Source organism: Punica granatum, chromosome 7, assembly GCF_007655135.1.
Source record: "Punica granatum isolate Tunisia-2019 chromosome 7, ASM765513v2, whole genome shotgun sequence".
Classification (NCBI taxonomy): domain Eukaryota; kingdom Viridiplantae; phylum Streptophyta; class Magnoliopsida; order Myrtales; family Lythraceae; genus Punica; species Punica granatum.
This window is the reverse complement of record NC_045133.1, coordinates 3,215,406-3,234,783: the sequence shown is the minus strand read 5'-3', so window position 1 is coordinate 3,234,783 and position 19,378 is coordinate 3,215,406. Positions and strand designations below refer to the sequence as shown.

At 34.7% G+C, this 19,378-nt stretch overlaps 1 protein-coding gene across 5 annotated transcripts; it reads left to right on the top strand.

The window, feature by feature from the left end:
- The first annotated feature begins 1,448 nt into the window (after positions 1-1,448).
- Positions 1,449-5,173, top strand: LOC116212806 (protein MOTHER of FT and TFL1). 5 transcript variants are annotated; one of them, XM_031547515.1, is made up of 6 exons: positions 1,449-1,784; positions 1,878-1,939; positions 2,037-2,077; positions 3,475-3,540; positions 3,858-3,950; positions 4,650-4,768. In XM_031547515.1, exons 1-5 carry the CDS (start codon positions 1,590-1,592, stop codon positions 3,908-3,910), a joined length of 417 nt encoding a protein of 138 aa, XP_031403375.1. In that variant the 5' UTR covers positions 1,449-1,589; the 3' UTR covers positions 3,911-3,950; positions 4,650-4,768. The 5 variants fall into 5 exon arrangements, with proteins under 5 accessions (XP_031403375.1, XP_031403374.1, XP_031403371.1 ...); XM_031547514.1 differs by having other exon boundaries at positions 3,457-3,540; XM_031547511.1 differs by lacking the exon at positions 3,858-3,950 and having other exon boundaries at positions 1,451-1,784; positions 4,650-5,173.
- Positions 5,174-19,378: the final 14,205 nt, after the last annotated feature.

The following is a 19,378-nucleotide window of genomic DNA, read 5'->3' as shown; positions in this document are numbered from 1 at the left end:
AAAATACTGGCTTTGTTTTAGTGACCTACAATAAGGCAGGGAAATCAAGTACTAATGCAGTAGTAGATCTCTTTGAGCAAGAATAATATGATCAAGAGCCGGTTCCTTGATTATTTATTTATTTATTATTATTATTTTCCGTCGAGGCCCTCCTGATATCATTTCACTAATTGCATTCGTCAAGTGATAATAAGAAATGAAAAAAATTTTACTGCTGAGAATTAAATGTGAATCCTTTTGGCTCAAAACACGGACACAACATTGACCCCTTTCTCAGTTTTGCAATGCTTCAAAATTTATACATACTAATTAAAGCCATCCATGTTACGACCAGTTTAAATTTGCCTGAGATACCAGAAAAATATGCGCTCCTCTGCTTATGATCTTGGGTTCAAATCATCTTCATATACCGTGGGGACGTAATTTATGTGAATTCACCATTATGTTCCGCGGGGTGCCTTGCTTGGACGAGTGGTCAAGACTAATTAGGCTGTTATCAAGAAAATCCGAACCTAAAATAACAAAGAGAGAAAATGGTTTTTTTTTTTAAAATTTTTATGATAAGGAAAGCTCTTAACTAATATTAGAAAATGAAAAATTCAAGAAGAAATAATGAAAAGCTTATTGATGGAATCGAGTTTAAAGTCTAATTTTCAAAGGAGACATTTATCACCGTAATGCTTTTAGTGGTTATTAGGATTGAGAGTTATGAAAGGAAGGGGTTAATAACCACCCTCCATAACCCCGCATATCCAAACAAGCTATTAACGCGGGCACGGCAAGCCCATCCAATCCATACGTCAGCTCACGCTTATCACCCAGCTCATAAGAGTTACAAAACAGTCGCCGCGGATAATCATCAAGGCCATACATCTTCGGTGGTCCCACCTTGAGGACGATCCAGGCTCTGCCACGTGTCACGATGATGGTGAATTTTCTTGCTTCCTCTCAATGAGAATAAAGTTACCACTGGACCTTCATATCAGTCACGGATATCGTGAAGGGCAAATTTCACTAAGTCACGCTGATCATAGGTTATTTCTTTTCCTTTGATAAGTCGATAATCTCATCATACATTCAACAATATAACAAGTCGATCGAGATTTACATGTGCTTCTGAGCCGAGAGAACTAATAAGATACCATACCTAGCGTGTCGATAACATGTTATTTTATGGTAAAATTCCGAACATGACGTATTGAAAGAGATCTCCACTTGTTCATGTAAAAGATATTATGTGAATAATGGCTTAATTAAAGAGAGGTCGTATTCACGGTGAAAGGTTTCCCGCGGGCATTTTTCGCGCTCCGATGGGGGGAGGCCTTTCACACGTGTGGCACTGTGCTTCCTCGTGATTTTTGATGCCCTATGCATGCCGTATAGATTACACAAATCCATGAGGAGAGATGCCCCACTTTTTGCTCCTCTATATAAACCCAAACGAACCCTTACAATATATTACAACATACGCAAAGACAAAGGCAAAAAGAAAGAAAGAAAGAAAGAAAGAAAGGGAAAAAAAAAAAACTAGCCTAACTTCGTATCCTGACAGACTTTTTGTGTTTCTTCAATTTCGATCTTCCGGTCATATGGCCTCCTCAGTAGACCCACTCATCGTCGGTCGGGTGATCGGAGACGTGGTGGACATGTTCGTCCCCACCGTGAACATAAGTGTCAACTATGGTTCCAAGCACGTCAACAATGGCTGTGACATCAAGCCCTCGATGTCTGCCGACACGCCCAAGGTCACCATATCCGGCCGACCCGATCAGCTCTACACTCTGGTCCGTACCCGATGTTTCGATTTTGCAGACATGCATGAGTTCGATATATATCCTCCGGCGTTTACCTCATTTTCGCACAATTCTTCGGTTCAGGTGATGACGGACCCCGATGCCCCGAGTCCTAGTGAACCTAGCATGCGTGAATGGGTTCACTGGTATGTTAATTAATATCCCTCCTCATATATATCTAATTTTTTGATAATCTCCCGATTATTGTAATGATGATCATTTTTGTGTATGAATTATATCCAGGATCGTGGTAGATATCCCCGGCGGCACCAATGTCAGCCGAGGTACTACCTGCTCTAATACTCTATTTAAAGCAGATGAATTATGTTATTACATTAATTTCGAAATATATCACTTTTTATATCGAAAATATTTAGGGTAGAATTACTTAAGGATAATTGCATAACCTTCAAAATGGATTACATAAATTCTGATTGTATAAGTTCAACATAATTGAATGACTTTGACTTTTAGTGAATTATCCAAGTTTTTCCAGCAAAGATTTTGGTTAAATTGTTTTTTTTTCTAAGTAAAGGCATTCTCGTCGAGTAAGTAAGACAAAAACCTTTTATATTATTGGATGAGAGCGTGTATTACTACACAGTCCATCTCCTTTCAGTTATAGTTTATTTTAATATAAGTACTTAGTTATACCATATATTACCCTATAATATTTCACTAAACATGGAAGGTTGACATGACATATGTAAGATAAGGGATTGGCATAATATATATATATATATGTATATGTATATTATGCGAACCCTAAAATCCGTTTCCTGCATCTGTCCGTTTGCATGCATGCAACCACATTCAATGTAACCCAAATTGCGTTAAATGCGTAGACAAAACAATTAGTTCATGTATAGTACTAGGGGAACCCATGCAACGGATAGTATTGTGTTCATCATTAGAAAAGCATCAATTCGTAGTTGTCAAGTCTCAAATGAGCATCTCGACTGGGATCGAGGGTTATCTCTCGTTTCTTTTTCTCAATATGACATATTCATTTCTTAGAAATTTTTGGTGCCATGGGGATACCGTAACCATTTAGGGAGCACGTATTGCACCATGTTGGATATATAGCCTCATATATAGTTATATTTCGGCTCACTTGAATGATAACTCGGATCAATGACTCATTGGATCAATTACTCAGTACCTGTCTTCCCGAAACTCCTCTATTTTTACTACAAAGGAAGCTCTTAGGACTAACACGATATTTAGTATGGACCAATCGAACATAATTCAATGGTCGAGGATCCCTCATTCTGAACACTCGATCTTGTCGTGAGGGAAACTTAGGGCCGTCTTTCTAGGAAGTTGAAAGGGCCGACTCTTTCCTTCCAAGGAAGGTTTCGCCGTGCAGTTAATAGTATTAGTCTATGTTTTCAACTGACAATTTTTCTAGTTTTCCTTTTCTTCAGTAAATGTAAAATTATGGAATGATATCGCTGTCGTTATTTCAGAATATAAAGAATTTAGGGTTACTCTTTCTTCCAGTAAGTACACGTCTCTGAAATTTAGGTTTGTATTCTTTTTCTTACGGAATGTATGTTATTTACAACTCAACCGCCGGATTATCGATTAATGTCTTTTGAAAAAGTTACAACCCTTTTGACTATTTTGTACTCGTTTCTCTTTTGGCATTGTTATTCAATGGTCAATGGGAGTCCACCAGCTTACTCAGCACCCCATGCAGTGGAGGGGCCTGCACGTGTCGTAGGGCCTCTCCTTCCTCCACCAGGCAAGCTGGCAGAATCCTTATATATATATATAGGTTACGGTTATAAGACCTAAGACAGCTCACAGCAGAAGCGGGTCTTAATTTAGTGACATAAAACGTTCGGAATTAAGAGATTTGATTCTTATCGGTAGAATTTATGTGTTTTTTTATTTTGTTTTATTTCTCATGTTTCATATCCTTATATTGGATTATAGGCTTCTCCTATGATATATATATATATATATATATATAAAAGCTCTCACTATATTTTGTCTGGTGGGCATTTTCTTTAACCCGCTCTTGGTGTGTCCCACTACCGCTATTGCGACACGTGGCAGGATTTCGTGACAGACAGGTATCGGGCTGCCTAGTCCAAATGCAACGGCGTTGACACTTGTCATAGCTCTCGAGGGAGGGCTTGGGGTCGACAGGTGGGTCCCCTTGCTCCTCCCACGTGGCGATATCACAAATATGGAACTTAGACCCCGATGTGTTCCTCGACAGTTATTACCAAATTACACCAAAACATACTAATAGAGACTTGGGTCTAGATTTCTGCTAACTGGTCCGGTTTACAGTACACATTTGGACTTGCTCAGCGAGTAAAGTTTCATTATGGATGCACTGTCTGCATAGAGCTAGGGGGAACCACAAATCTAAGTGTATACACTTGTGCTAAATTTTGGAATTTGGAGTACTTTTTCGGGTTCCTCAAAGTCTAAGTTCGCCAGGCTTGCATATAATTAGATCAACTTTCTGTAGTGGAACTTAAATCATAAACCGGTTTGATATATCAAACGTTGTTATAGGTACAAGAAAGCCAAACAACTTGCCCGATAATTTTTCCTAGGATATATCTTTTGATAAGTTGCCATCATTTGGGGAGATTAATGAGCTTTTACAGTAGTGGCTTCTGGCGATCTCAAAATATCAAAGCCCTATATTGTGCGTTCGCATTTCATCCTACTGGTCATGACCCGACTAGCTATAGTTTAAAAGACTAGTCGGGTATAGGTCATAGGTGCGCATATAATTGGTTCTTCAAAAGAGATATATGTAGTGTTACGTAACATCATAAGGCTACCATTATTAGAATTGCTTCAGATTCGTTCGTGATATGTTATTGGCAGGGAGGGAGATACTGCCGTACATGGGGCCGCGGCCCCCGGTGGGGATCCACCGCTACATCCTGGTGTTATTCCAGCAGAGGGCCCCCCTCGGGCTAGTCGACCAGCCGACCTCCCGTGCCAACTTCAATACCCGCCACTTCGCTGCGCACTTTGGCCTCAGCCTCCCCGTGGCCACTGTCTACTTCAACTCCCAGAAGGAGCCCGCCAACCGCCGCCGCTGATTACCCTTCATTGTCCCGTAATGACCCACCATCGAGATTGCTATAAGGAATATGTGGAAGTCAGTTTAGACAGGTTATATTACGTCTAAACTTATTTACATAAGGTTCTGTCGTTCCTAGGCGGCATAGGAGTTTTCATGGGGGGCTTGGGGTCAATTATGTCGCTTTGGTTCTGTTTTACTATATGGTGTTTAAGGTTGTTCTTTCTTTAACCCCGGGGACGAGAAAGAACTAAATGATATATATAAATTTATACATATAACATTTAGGGTTATAACCCAATAAATCATCAACGTTTGGTCACTTACATTTCTCATTATCATTATTTCACCACATCTAGCACGTGTAAATATTTCAATCAATTTCGTTGACGAGGTAGTTAACAGATAGCAGGTGATAACGGCGACTGATGTAGTGAACGACACCACCGAAAGAAAATTAGAAAAGAAAATCAAAATGACCAAATAATCATGGGCTTCGTGCATTTGTTTTTAGATTCAACATGAACTTTGTATTTTGACAAGTAAATTTATGAACTATCATTCGTTCATCACATCTAACTCCAAATTAGAAATTCCAAATTGGACCTCAATCTTGGGTTTGGGGGCCGAGCTTGCAGCCCACCGCTATCTGAGGTCGTTATATATCAGAGATTGCAGGCGAAAGTTAACTTGGGGGTGGTTGCCACGGGGAAAGCCCCCACCCTCGAGGTCAAGCCCGTAATTGGAATTCTCTTTAGGCCTCAATCTCCAGGGTTAGGGCCTCGCTCGGCGGGTCATTCCCGGGATGAGGTCGCGGCAACATCAAGAAATGCCAATGACCTCATCCAAGCGAGAGTGATGACCGAAGGCATTCACAGCCTGGATCGAGCCCAAAATTGAAAGGCCAAGATCCCAAAGTTGACAATCCATTGTAATATCATCAATGAACATAATTAACTGAAAAAAAAAATCATTGAATGAAGCACAAATCCAAATATTATACTAAATATTATACTTAATGTATAATTCTTGTAAGAATCGCACTGCGCGGCCAGGAGTCAATGGGCCTACCTTTGAAAAATATATATGAATTGGAAGCTCCTATGAAATAGCGTAATTTGAATTTTTGAATAATTTAAACCAAGATCATGTTTCGTGTTCCTCCTCTTATTGCACAGCCCAATTGCCAATTCAAATTCTAAAATTCGTTGTAGGTCGACGATCACAATTAACAATGCTAGCATACTCGATAGAAGAAATTTCATGCAAGGGACAGAAGAACAAGTCTTGTGACCGTCCAGGCTTCTAGACATTAGCTAGGCCTCGGTGAAGCTATATCGATTTTGAACCACCACCCTGCTAGTGATGAAGAAGCCTCTACGGAGTAAATGGAAGTAATTGTTTCTAAGTGCTTAATACGAATCCCAAAAAAGAAAAAAAGATAATTTTAATAATTGAGTTATTTGAACTCCTACGCAGTAAGTAGATTGATATAGGTCATTATTATTATTTCCCATTTGCTCAAAAAATTGTTGCTTCAATTAGACATGAGAGAATGGCAGATCAAATGCTTACTTGACAGAGTCTTACGAGATTGATGCCAATTTGTCATGCGAGGTTCTGAAAGACATGGCTTATTTGAGGATATATTTATATAATAGAATTTATCGTGTTGAGACTATTCCTTTCTAGCCACAAAAAAAAAAAAAGAAGAAGAATAGTAGATAGGCAATTTGGTCCATAATTTTCAAAGTTACGTCAATTTAGTTTTTGACTTATTTTTTGCATCAATTTGGTCCATGAGTTTGTCAATTTTCAATCATTTGGTCATTGTTACATCATTTAGGTCCCTCACTTAATAAAATTGCATCAATTTGGTCCTTGTTACCTCAGTTGGGTCCCTCACTTAACAAAACTGCATTAATGAGGCTCCTCCGTCGGCGAACTGCCCCCAATGCAAGGTTGCTAGAGGGTTCTTGTCGGCTAGGAAGCCCTCACCGGAGCTCCCCTAAAAAAAAACAGTCGTTTTGAGGCCATTACTAAAAAAGACGTTGTATTGAGTTAAAAAAGGCGACGTCGTTCTGCGTAATGGACTCAAAGGACGCCGTTTTCTTCTTCTTGTTTTTTTTTTTTGAGGGGGAGCCTCGAAAGCTCCCCCTCTGCTGCCTCTCTTTTCAAAAGAGAAGAAACAGAGGTTTAGATGTGGATTTTGAAAGGGGACCGGGGGGTGGGGGGAGGTCGATGGCGAGAGAGCCCCACCCGAGCTCCCCCTCGTTTTCCTATTGGCGAACTTGCCTAGGAGGAAGTCTCTGGCATGGGATCCCTCACCGGAGCTCCTCGATTGTTCTTCTTTTTCTTTTTCTTCTTTTTTTTTTTCCCTTTGGGTAGAAAAAGAAAAAAAAAGGAAAATGAAGAATATATTGATTTGTGGGACCTATCTGATGTAACACATACCCGAATGCAAAACAACGTTACATCCATCTGACACATCAAAGTGATCCCTCAAAACTTAACGGCAGTTAGACACCGTTAAGCCAATGACATCAATCCAAACTCGAAGGATCCACTTGATATTACTATGACCTATTTGATGTACAATCTTATCTTTATGGATTGGATTGATGTAAAATGGGAAAGTGAGGGACTTCATTGATGTCAAAAGGACCTAATTGATGCAATTTGAGAAAGTGAGAGATCAAATTGATGCAAAAAATAAGTCAGGGATCAAATTGACATAACCAGTTAAAGTCATGGATCAAATTGCCTATTTACCAAAAAAAAAGATGTGGTTTATCTGTTGTTCTTTCTTGTAATTTAAAATTTTAATGCTTGGTTAATATTTTTTTTATGGATAATAAACGTGACGCTTGGCAAATTTTTTTTTTTTTGCAAAGTTTCCATACTACGTTTATCAATTGTCCATACATGGTATTTTTTGGGTAGAGAAATGAGCGAGGACCAAATTTTCTTTATCGACGTTTACATATCTATAATACATGATGTAAAGGTGGATTGGAACATTTATTATACATTAAATAATAATATATTTTATACAATAAATAAATAATTTATTTTTATTCTTTAGGAAATAATTAATATAGAAATCTTGAAAATCTTCTACTCCGAGAATAAATATAAGTCTCTTTAGTATAATTTCACGCTCTAAAATAATTCAAATAGATGTTGCCTGTAGTTTTTTATTCTTATTTATATTAAAATAATTTAAGTATATACAGTCTTTACATTATAATATAATAATGAAGAAACTTTTATGTATTATAATTTATTTTATTTTTCCATTATAGTTCATGAAGTTTGGAAAAAAATTATAATTTTACAATAACAAATTTACATATAAAGGTTATTTGAATATTAATTCTAATGATCTAGAAACAACATATCGATAAATACTATCATAATGGAAATATTGATTGGAAGAGGTTCAATTGATAAATGTTTATAATGGTATATCTATATATTGATTATATTCATTTAAAATTAAAATAGAATAATCTTTATTGAAAATACTATGCATTCATAAAAAAATTAATTGGCAAATAATGAAAAGTAATTTTTCCATAATTGTGTTTTCTATAATTAATTTTATAACCTTAAAATTATTGCATGCAATTTTTTACTTTTCATTAAAGTTACCATAATGAGACTTTATCAAAAAGAATTTGCTTCAATTATCAATTGAAACTTAATTAAGTATTATAGTGCTACCCTTATTAAAACTTAATTAAGTAATTCTTCCATCGAAGTAATTGGATCATTTCATCTAAAATTATTCAAATTCATGAAACTTAACTTATGTAATGTGAGATGAATAAAGTACAATAGATACTAAAATTATGAAATTATGAATATTCTATAATTATAAATCATTCATCATATAAATAAAGAATTTTGAATTTTTAGAAATTTAAAGTTATTTTCATAGAAATAAGACTAATAATTGAAATGGTGCATATGAATTCATTATATAGATTCTTTGCTTATGAATTGAATATTTATTCAACATAACAGTCTAACAGTTATCGTATTAAGTTTTATAATATAAAAAAAGAATTTTTTTGCATATTAATATAAACTATAGATTCATATCAATTATTATTTTCATATTTAACTTCTTATTATAAAATTTTCTTCATAAAGCCCGTGTAACTTGCAGGTTCAATAACCTAGTATATATATGAACTTGACTACAACATAATAAATACTGCCAAATTGGTGCATTTGTACATGTAAATAAGGGTTTAATGGTAATTAAATATACAATTAATTCATATAAATATCATTTTATATCATATTTAAAATAATAACTAAGTCCATCTATAATTACAATAATTTAATCTACATATACATACATACATATATATATATATATATCGATGAAGTTGAATACAATATAATAGCATAATTGTAAATTTATATACAATTATGATAAATAATATCATGTAACCGGAAAAAAGACTAAATAGTATTAAATTAGTAAATACATATAAATTAAGAATTTATAATAAAAATACTTAATAATTTTATTGTATATACATAAATATGTCTAAATGTGACATGAATGATTAAAGGTTGAATTAGGCACGTACAATTATATTGATGACAAAAGTCCCGTATGCTGCATGGGTAAAAAAACCTAACAGAATAGATAAAAAAAGTTTTACTGGTAAAAATCAAACTCGAAACTTTCTAATTTTAAGTAGACAGCTTATGCTATTGTGCTGAGCACTCTTCCCATATTTTTCTGTAGTTTTTATAGTCTTTACTTTTGCACGAATTTGACTTTTCAACTTCCTATCTCTGAATATTCTTTTAGGAAGACTGGGTCCAATTTATTGTCCATATAAGTTAATTATGATGGCTAAATCAGCATCATTTTATATTTGACTAAACTCTAGGGAATTTAGAAAAATCTTTCTGCAGCATTTTCCACGAAATGATATGCCCAGCTATAATTCCTTTTGATATGCCTATTCGTTGTATAACCAATGAAAAAAAAAAAAAGCAATTGTTGGCTGTTGTAATAGGCAATGTTAACGGACCGGACTAGCCGGTTCGACCGGTCGAATTAGGAATCGGACCTATGTCCGGTCCGGTTAATTTAAAAATCAAAAATGCACAAACAGACTGGTGAATCTAAAAAATCAACTGGTTTTTAGATAAATCCATCGAACCCATTCGAATCCGTCGATTGCATGGGTTCAGAATTTTTAAAGGAAATCCGAACCGAATCCCCGGAGCAAATCGAAAATGAGCAGAATTGAATCTTGAAACCCTAGTTTCTTTTGTTCTTCATCTTCATCAGTCATCGCTCATCATCTTCTCCTTCGATTCGAGCATCGCAAGTCCTACTACATCAATCTATTGAACATTAGAACTGATCGAGCAGAGCCTCTATTGGAGAGGAGCTTCGATTCGAGCTTCATCTTCTCCTTCGAGCATTAACAGCTTCGATTCGAGCTTCCTCTGTCGTAGGGATTGGAAGGGAGAAGGCGGGTTGGAGCTTTGTTCTTGTTGTCATCGATGTACTGGAGGATGATGAGGGACTCGGAGATGGGTTTGCCGTTGTGGATGAGGACGGGGATTTTCTTGTGAATGAGGTTCATCTGGGGGGCTTGATTTCTTGACGTTGATGGGACTCTGGTTCGAGAAATCTGTGGGAATGGAGGGGCTTTGGTTTCTTGGGGGATTTTTGGGTCTATCTTGTTTCTTGGGTCTTCTTGTGGGGCTTTGGATCATCAAGATGTCGTCTGTGTTGGAATGATTTGTCTGAGCTCTGTCCTCCTCCTTGTACGCGAACTGGATTGAGGGTGGATCTAGGGAAGACGTACAGAGCATCAAAGGAGAGAGTGGGAGGTCAGCGAAGGAGAGAGTGGGAGTTCTAGAGGAGGGGGGATACAGAGAAGCGAAGGAGAGAGTGGTTGAGTGGGGGGCTCGAGGGGAAAGGGGGGGTTATTTTTTAATAGATAAAAAAATTTGTGGTCTGTTTTTATAATAATGATATATTATATAATTTTTAATTAAACGTGTGGTTAGATCCATCGAACCTGTGAACTCATACCTCAACCGGCTCAACATCCTTTTTTTTTTTTTTTTATAACATTGGTAAAAGGAGTCTTCGCACCTTAATATATCGGACCATGCATGGTCGATATGAGATCTAGTATATATCATTGAGATGATGTAGCAAAATGTAGACAATAAGACAACACTGGACGTTGTACATGAATAGAGATCGTGAAAGTTCCAAACCATGAATAAATTGTTATATATATATATATATTACGTTATATAAATTTAACATTTTCGAGTTTATATTCTTAAAAGAAAATTTATGAGATTACAACAGTTACCGAGACATTAAAGTAGCGTTTAGTATCGGAGTAGAGTATGATTCTACTTAACTTCACAGGATGAAGACAAAAGTATTTGGAAAAAATTATTATTAAAAATTATTTGTAATAATGGTTAAGAAAAAAATATGTAAGAGAATTTATTATTAAATTGAAGAAGAACATAAAAAAGTAACGATTGTATTATTGAATTGAGGAAAAAGTAATAAAGAGTTTAGAGAATTTACTATTAAAAAATTAATCAATATATAATATATAATACTTGGAAAAGTTAACCAAGTTGCACCATGTGTGATCGTTGGTTTCTCCAGCTCATGTGTTGTCTGGACGTCGCCACGGATCCATGTTCTCATGTGGGCACGCGTCACCATGTATCGAGCGATATTAATTACGAATTTTTATTTTACAAAAAAAACACATGCAAAAAATATTACATATAACAATCCCTTGGGAAATATTAATTGGAAAAATTATTTTTATTACATACAATTATTTTTATTAAATACAAATATTACTTATAAATAAGTATAATATATGCCTATTCCATATTTTTTTAATATTCAAATTAGTAGAATTATATCGCCGAATCAATGTATATTATATAATACTTGGAACATTTAATCATGTCGCGTCATGTGTAATCATTGGGTCTCTCTAGCTTCTGCCATTTGTCCCCAAGATGTCGCCATGTATCCATGTTCTCATGTGGGCTTCGTCACGTGTCGCCATGTGTCGAGCTATATTAGTTACGTAGTTTTTATTTTACACAAAAACACGTTCAAAAAAATATTACATATAACAATTACTTGGAAAAATTACTTTTATTACATACAATTTTTTTTATTAAATACAAATATTACTTACAATTAAGTATAGTATAAGTCTATTTCATGTCGTTTTAACATTCGAATCAATGTATAATATATAATATTTGCAACAGTTAATCAGGTCGCATCATGTTTAATCGTTATTCTCTCCATCTTTCGCCATGTGTCGTCGGGACGTCGCTATGTATCCATGTTCTCATGTGGGCACATGTCGCCATGTGTCGGGCTGTATTAATTACATAGTTTTTATTCTACAAAAAAACACATGCAAAAAAAATTACATATAACAATTGCTTGGAAAATATTACTTAGAAAAATTATTTTTATTACATACATTTATTTTTATTAAATACAAATCGTACTTACGAATGAGTATAAGATAAGTCTATTTCATATTTTTTTTAACATTCAAATTGGTAGAATTATAGCCCCGAATTGGTTGAATTACATGGATGTTATTCTTTTTATAATTATGAAAAAAACCATTTGAATTGGTAGAATTATAGCACTGAATTGGTTGAATTACATGGATATTACTCTATTTATAATTATGAAAAAAATCGAAACACTAGAATTATATTGTTGCATAATATAATATTTGAATCGATAAATAATATATCATACTTGAAACAGTTAATTAGGTCATGCCATGTGTAACCGTTAGTCTCTCCAGCTTCCGCCATGTGCCACCAGGACGTCGCCTTGTGACCATGTTCTCATGTGAGCTTTGACATGTCGCCATGCATCGAACTATATTAATTACAAAGTCTTTATTTTACAAAAAAAAAACCCATGCAAAAAAAATTACATATAACAATTACTTGGAAAATATTTGTTGAGATATGTTGTCCCACTCAAAAAAATTGAGAAAGAAACCACAAGTTTATATAAGACTTGGGTCCAATAACATATCAGCTTAAGCTTTTGGTTGCAGATGGACTCAAATTCGTGTAGGCCCAAGTGGAAATTATACATGGTATTAGAGCAGATTAGGTTTTCGCGTGCCCATGTAGGGACTCATATTACGCCAGGCTCGAGTATGGAATTTGTGACTAGTGAAGTTCGAGTCCGAAAGTGGAAGCCCGACTCTTAGTTGGTTTGACCCCCTCGCTCGAGTGTGGAAGAAGAAGCCCACCTCGAGGTAGTTAAGGCTTAATCCGGAAGAGAGGAGAACCTAACTCCAAGTAAGTTGTTGAAGGCGAGTGTTTAGGTGTTCACATGGCACATGTAAGTAAAGGGTGAGAAAGACCACATTGTGCCACGTGAGAGCGGGTATTGAGAAAGATTGTGTCACATGGAAAAATTTTAAAAAAATTCATGGGTTTATAAGAGATTGGACATTAATACCTACTGCCTCGAGCTTTTGGGATGGATATGGACCGGAAAGCATATAGGCCCAGTGGAATTTTTACATGATATCAGAGCGATTTGGGCTTTTGGGTTGAAAATAGACCCGATAGCTTATAGGTATAATGGAATTTTACATGGCATCAGCTTTTGCGCGTCCGTGTGGGAACTCACACAGCGCCAGACCGATTGTGGAACTTGTGGGAATTAGTTTAGTTTATCTTCCCTCGCCCGAGTTACACAAAGAGACATTAAACCTGACGTGGTGTGAGCCCACACGGATGCGCGGAAGGATATCTCATTCTGATACCATGTAAAATTCCGGTGGTCTATAAGCGTTTGGGTCCATTTTCAACCCAAAAGCTTGAGTCAGTAGGTTTTGGCACCCAATCTCTTATAAACTCATGGATTTCTCTTTAATTTTTTCGTGTGAGACAATCACTTTCAATGTCAATTGTCATAGATCTTACATCGAAAATAAGAGGGTTGAGCCTCGTATCTTATTAGTTTGAGCTTTTAGGATGTAAATGGACCCAACTCCTTGTAGGCCCATTGGATATTTAAGTTGGTATCAGAGTTAAGCTCAGCCTTGTGCCATCGTGTTATCTATGCATCCAATCTGGCATCTCAGCCCACGTTAGGGTCCACATCCAACTAGCTTTGCATACACACTGGGCTCACACTATGCGCCATCAGGCCAGCAATGTCCCGGCCTTGCTAGAGTGCTGATTTCGCGTCTTGTCCGGTTTAATCCTGGCTTTCTATCCACGTTGCGCGTCAGGGCGGGCGTCAAGGATCCTAGATCCTACATTAAAAATATACAAAGATAGTTTTAGGTTTATAAGAGGGTTTAGTCTCACATCCTATTAGCTTGCGCTTTTAGGAAACCAATGGGCCCAACCCCTTGTAGGCTCGCTGGATATTTAAGTATATTACTTGGAAAAATTATTTTTATTACATACAATTATTTTTATTAAGTACAAATATTACTTACAAATAAGTATAATATAAGTCCATTTCATGTTATTTTAACATTTGAATTGGTAGAATTATAGCGCCGAATTGGTTGGATTACATGGATATTACTCTTTTTATAATTATGAAAAAAAACCATTCGGATTGGTAGAATTATAATCCCCGAATTGGTTAAATTACATAGATGTTACTCTTTTTATAATTATGAAAAAAAACCCAAAACACTAGAATCACATCGTTGTATAATATAATATTCGAATTGGTAGAATTACAACGCCGAATTGGTTCAACTATGCTGATGTTACTAGTTCCTATTGTTAACTTTCGAGTTTTTATAAAGATTGTTTCTGTGAGAAAAAGAGAATTGCCTTGACGATCAAAAAATTTGTAATTCATATATTCGTTTGTGGCTTTTAGGTCATGGTGTAAATATAGTGGTTTTAATAATGCAGATTAATTTTTTTGGTACGTATTCTTAACGATCATTTAATATAACACAGATTTAATTAAATCGCTGTATTCGCCCGACTAGTCTAAACTAGTTGTAATAATGGTTAAGAAAAAGTATGTGAGAGAATTTATAATTAAATTGAAGAAAAAGGTAAAAAAATAATGATTATGTTGTTGAATTAAAGGAAAAGTAAGGTGTAGTTAAATGGAGTATAATTTAATCTATAAAAAAAACAAAGCATGATATTTATACGAATAAACTTAAAGGAAGATGATTCAAGATGAAAAGGGATTATGAGGTGGGATAAACAAGAATACCCAGTAAATATAATTTGATATAACTACCTGATAAGGATGACTATTAAAAATCTAATCTATATATCCATTTGAAAGCACCAAGGACATGATACACCTGATCAGATGGTCTCAAAATGCTCGGTTGCTGAACGGAACTTTCTCGATTTTTGGAGTTTAAAAATAATATTTTAATATTTTACAATACATAGACATAGAATTATGGAATTGTCCATTATTTTCTCGATTTTTGAGGTTTCTTTCAAAAAGAGTTTTTAAAATTTTAAAATTTCAAAAATTTTAAGAAGTATATAGATTAATGAGACTGCCCATTATTTTCTAAATTTTTTGAGCTTTTTAGATTTCTTTTAAAAAATTTTAAAGTTTTAAAACATAAAACATATATTTGTGGAATTCGTCTATATTATTTCGGGTTTTGAGCTTTTTTAGAAAATAATTTTTGAAATATATAAATATAAATTTATGGGATCAATCATTATTTTCTTATTTTTAAAATTTTCTAAAATTATAAATTTTATGAAAAGATCTTGATAAAACAAATCAGGTAAGCTCATATTTATTTTTCAAAAAATAAATTAATCATATTTTCATAGATGTGATATGTTATATATTTACTTTTCAAAAAGCAAATTAGATCATAATATTTTATAAATATAGATATAACTAGCTAAATACCCGCGAGTTGCACGAGAAGGATAAAAAATAATTATTATTTTGGTGAAGAAAAATGTAATAAATGTATACACAAATTTAAAACTTATTAGAAGAAATTGAGATATTATGAATTATAAGAGAAGACAGCTAAATAAATAAATAAAATATATACATGTATCTTTTTTGGTCCCAATTTTTTTAACAAATAATTAACTATTGTAGCACTTGAAAATTTGTTATGCTATAGACAAATCAAAAGGATGAAAGGAAAAATTCTCATGCCAATATGTGACAAAAGAGAGTTGGGTGAAAATATGTCAACAAATATATCAATTAAAAGAAAATAAAAATTTCTCATGCAAATATGTGAAAAAAAAGAAGAGGAATCGAATATATGTGTGTGTGTGTGTGTGTGTGTGTGTGAGCAAGGATATGAATCAAAAGAAAGTAATAAACACTCCAAGCTTTGACAGTGGTTTCTCTCGCGGGAAGAATCATTCAAAGTATCAAGTTAAAAATTTTGTCTACTCCGAGAGTTTCCTTTAAGCTTTCTTCTTCTATAGTTGCAGGCTCTTTAGGTTTAAGGATGGAATGATTATGTAAGAATTGAAGAGTCTGTATTTGTGTGTGATAGTTAGCTTGATGTTTGTGTATGGGTGAGGAGCTGTATACTTCTTTGTTATTAATCAAATTTACCACGTATCCAAAAAAAAAACTCCAAGTAAAATATCATCATAACAAAGTACGCAAATTGAAAACCTATGAAGACTTTTTGAAACGATCAAAATGACGTAAGATTGGTGTTGGTATTGAATGAGCATGCAAACAGTGTATATATATAAGTTCGCAGAGTCACACACTTCTTTACGAATAGAAATATGATGGTAAAAGTTGTAATTTATATAACGTCCATATATAGTTGCCAATACACAATATAAATTTGTATGTGAGTGGCCAAAATATTTTCAACTGTATATAATATCTATAATGTATCTTCACATGTACATAGCTACCAATATAAAAATTACTTGTACTCCTATTATGCAAGATTGTGAGTTATTTTGGATTCGTTAATATTGGTAACTCTATATTTTCCTACAATATATATGAACTGCAATTCGGTTTCTACAATATAAAAAATTTCCTGAATAGCAGCTAATGTATATAATATATATTCTATTGGGTTATATACAAATAATATACATATATATATATATCTTACTGTATAATTAGTGATAAAAAATTTCTTAATATATAAGTGGTGATGTGGCAAAGCAAGAAAACTCTGTTTTTTATTTTCGATGATGTGGCGGCATAAGAATTCGACTCGAACTTTGTTTATATATATATATGAATGTATTATCTATATTACATTTTGTAGGATACGTTATAAATAGCAGATATACCATACATAAACTGTGATTTATGTGGCTCTGAAAACTAGTGCAACGACTATAGTTCTTATATTTTTTTCACCCGCAAAATTTTATTTCAGTATACAATAAGATTTTTGAAGGTGTGTGGTTCAAATTTTTACTTTTTCTCACACATATCCTTTTGTAGAATTTTTGTATTCTCCAATTTTATGTGTGCGATTAACATCAGACAGGATGTAATACCATCGAATCTTGATAACATTGCAGGCGAAAATTCATCCTGTGGTGGTTCAAATTTATCTTTTTGATTTTTTATGTATGTCTTGATACTATTTAATTTTTTAAGAATTATATTGATTTATCTTCCTTTATGTAGGGTTTTTTCTTATCTTATTCATGAAATTAAATTTCAACTAGTCTTACATGTGTAATTATATATTGTTATTGATTGAAGATTATTATATACAGTAGTTTATTACACATATTTTATATGTGCAACATACAGATTTCACTACTAGTAGTAAATTGACAAAAGGGATGATTTGCATATACTTGTCCTGTACAGCATGTAAATGAATATTTCAAGGATAAAATTTTATAAAATAATATAATTTTGCACTTTAGAGTTCTATTAGGAATTTCAGTAGCAACATTAGCTTTCTTAATTATAACTATTTCAAGATTATTTTCCCCATTTTGTTAACGGGATATTGCCACATTTCGTTAATCGTCATTCTATGGTTACTAGGTAGGACTTAATTTGCTGACGGAGGTCGACGGCATCCCTGGTGGTTGTGGGCCTCCTCATCCTCCTTCTGGTTCTGTTGAGGTGCGTATAGCGGTGGACCTCCCTCTCCTTCGGCGGTGCAGCCTCTCCCTTCTAGCAGATCTTTGGCGGTCCATACCTCGACCCCCCTCGACCTTGGATGACCTTGGAATTGAGTTTGATTGTTCCAAAGTTAATAGAATGAAACCACTGCTACATTACCTCTAGCAACATGACCTCTTTTGTTTCTCCTGTGAGGAGGCTCAGGGCGTCTCGAGCCTCTCCTGACTGTTTTTTTCTGTCTTGTAGCAGAGTGGAGTGGCAGAGGCTGGATTGGTAGGCAGCCCAATGTCTTCCCCGGCTTTGTCGGATTGGTCGACAGCCTTTCCTGGCCCCGCGGATCCGTCAACAGTCTAGTGTCTTCCATGGCTCTACCGAATTGTTCAACAGCCCTCCCTAGCCTAGGTTCTAATTCTATCTATCAACCCAATTCTGTGAAGGTTCTTGATGCTTGATTACGGCTCAAGACCCCTTGCTTTGCTCTAATGTCAATATCTCTTCAAAATCTCCGCCTCGGATGGTTGAGTTCTACATGGAATTATGGCTTGAAGACCCTCCCCTGGTTTTACTAAGGTCCATGTGTGACGGCAGAGGGATTTCAAACGGAATTTTGGAAAGTTGCTACATTGTATCTACAATTATGTTGCTTGGTGTTTCCTTCACTTAAAGCTTTTCCTATGTAATATGCCTAGGAGGATCCCTTCGATTTTTTCTGATCTTGTAATTGCCTCTTGAATGTTTTGTCATGTATTTTTTTTTGTTATGAATGAATCCTCGCGATTTCGAGAAAAAAAATAGCTGACGTAACATGACAATTGAATCTGGAGAAAGAAATAAGAAAACTAAGAAAAGCCAGTCGATTGTTTTACTTGCAATTTCTTTTATATGCATATATTATTATGTGAGTTTGGGATGCAGCGGGGCCTGGTAAAAAACTGTAATATGAAGCTTGTGTTGAGTTCAGCACTTGCATAGCTTAATTCAGCCCAACAGTATCCGTTCTTGATATAAAAAAAATGTAAGAAATTTATATATCTAATTATGTCTCTCTCTTTTTTTTGCTGAATATATCTAATTATGTCAGTGAAGTTTGTCATGTCTTTTATTTTCCTTCCTCCATTGCAAGGTTCATGGATCTTCCCTAATATAAAAGTAAAGAAAAAAAATTTCCTAGATATTATATCTTTTTCGATGTGAACTCTGGTATCCAAAAACTCAATTGGCCCCGACTAATTCAGTCGAGTCGGGTCGGCCTACTAAGGGGTAAATATTTTCCATCTTGGATTTTTACATTCACAAAAACTCGAATTCAAAACATTACTTAAATGGAATAAATGTTGAACCGCTTGAACCGACACACATTGATCTGGATATTATATCTCCATT

Coding starts and splice junctions, on each gene's coding strand:
- LOC116212806 (XM_031547510.1), top strand. CDS start 1,590: ATGGCCTCCTCAGTAGACCCACTCATCGTCGGTCGGGTGATCGGAGAC. Junction 1,785..1,877: donor CCGATCAGCTCTACACTCTG/GTCCGTACCCGA, acceptor TCTTCGGTTCAG/GTGATGACGGACCCCGATGC. Junction 3,541..4,649: donor GCCTCTCCTTCCTCCACCAG/GCAAGCTGGCAG, acceptor TGTTATTGGCAG/GGAGGGAGATACTGCCGTAC.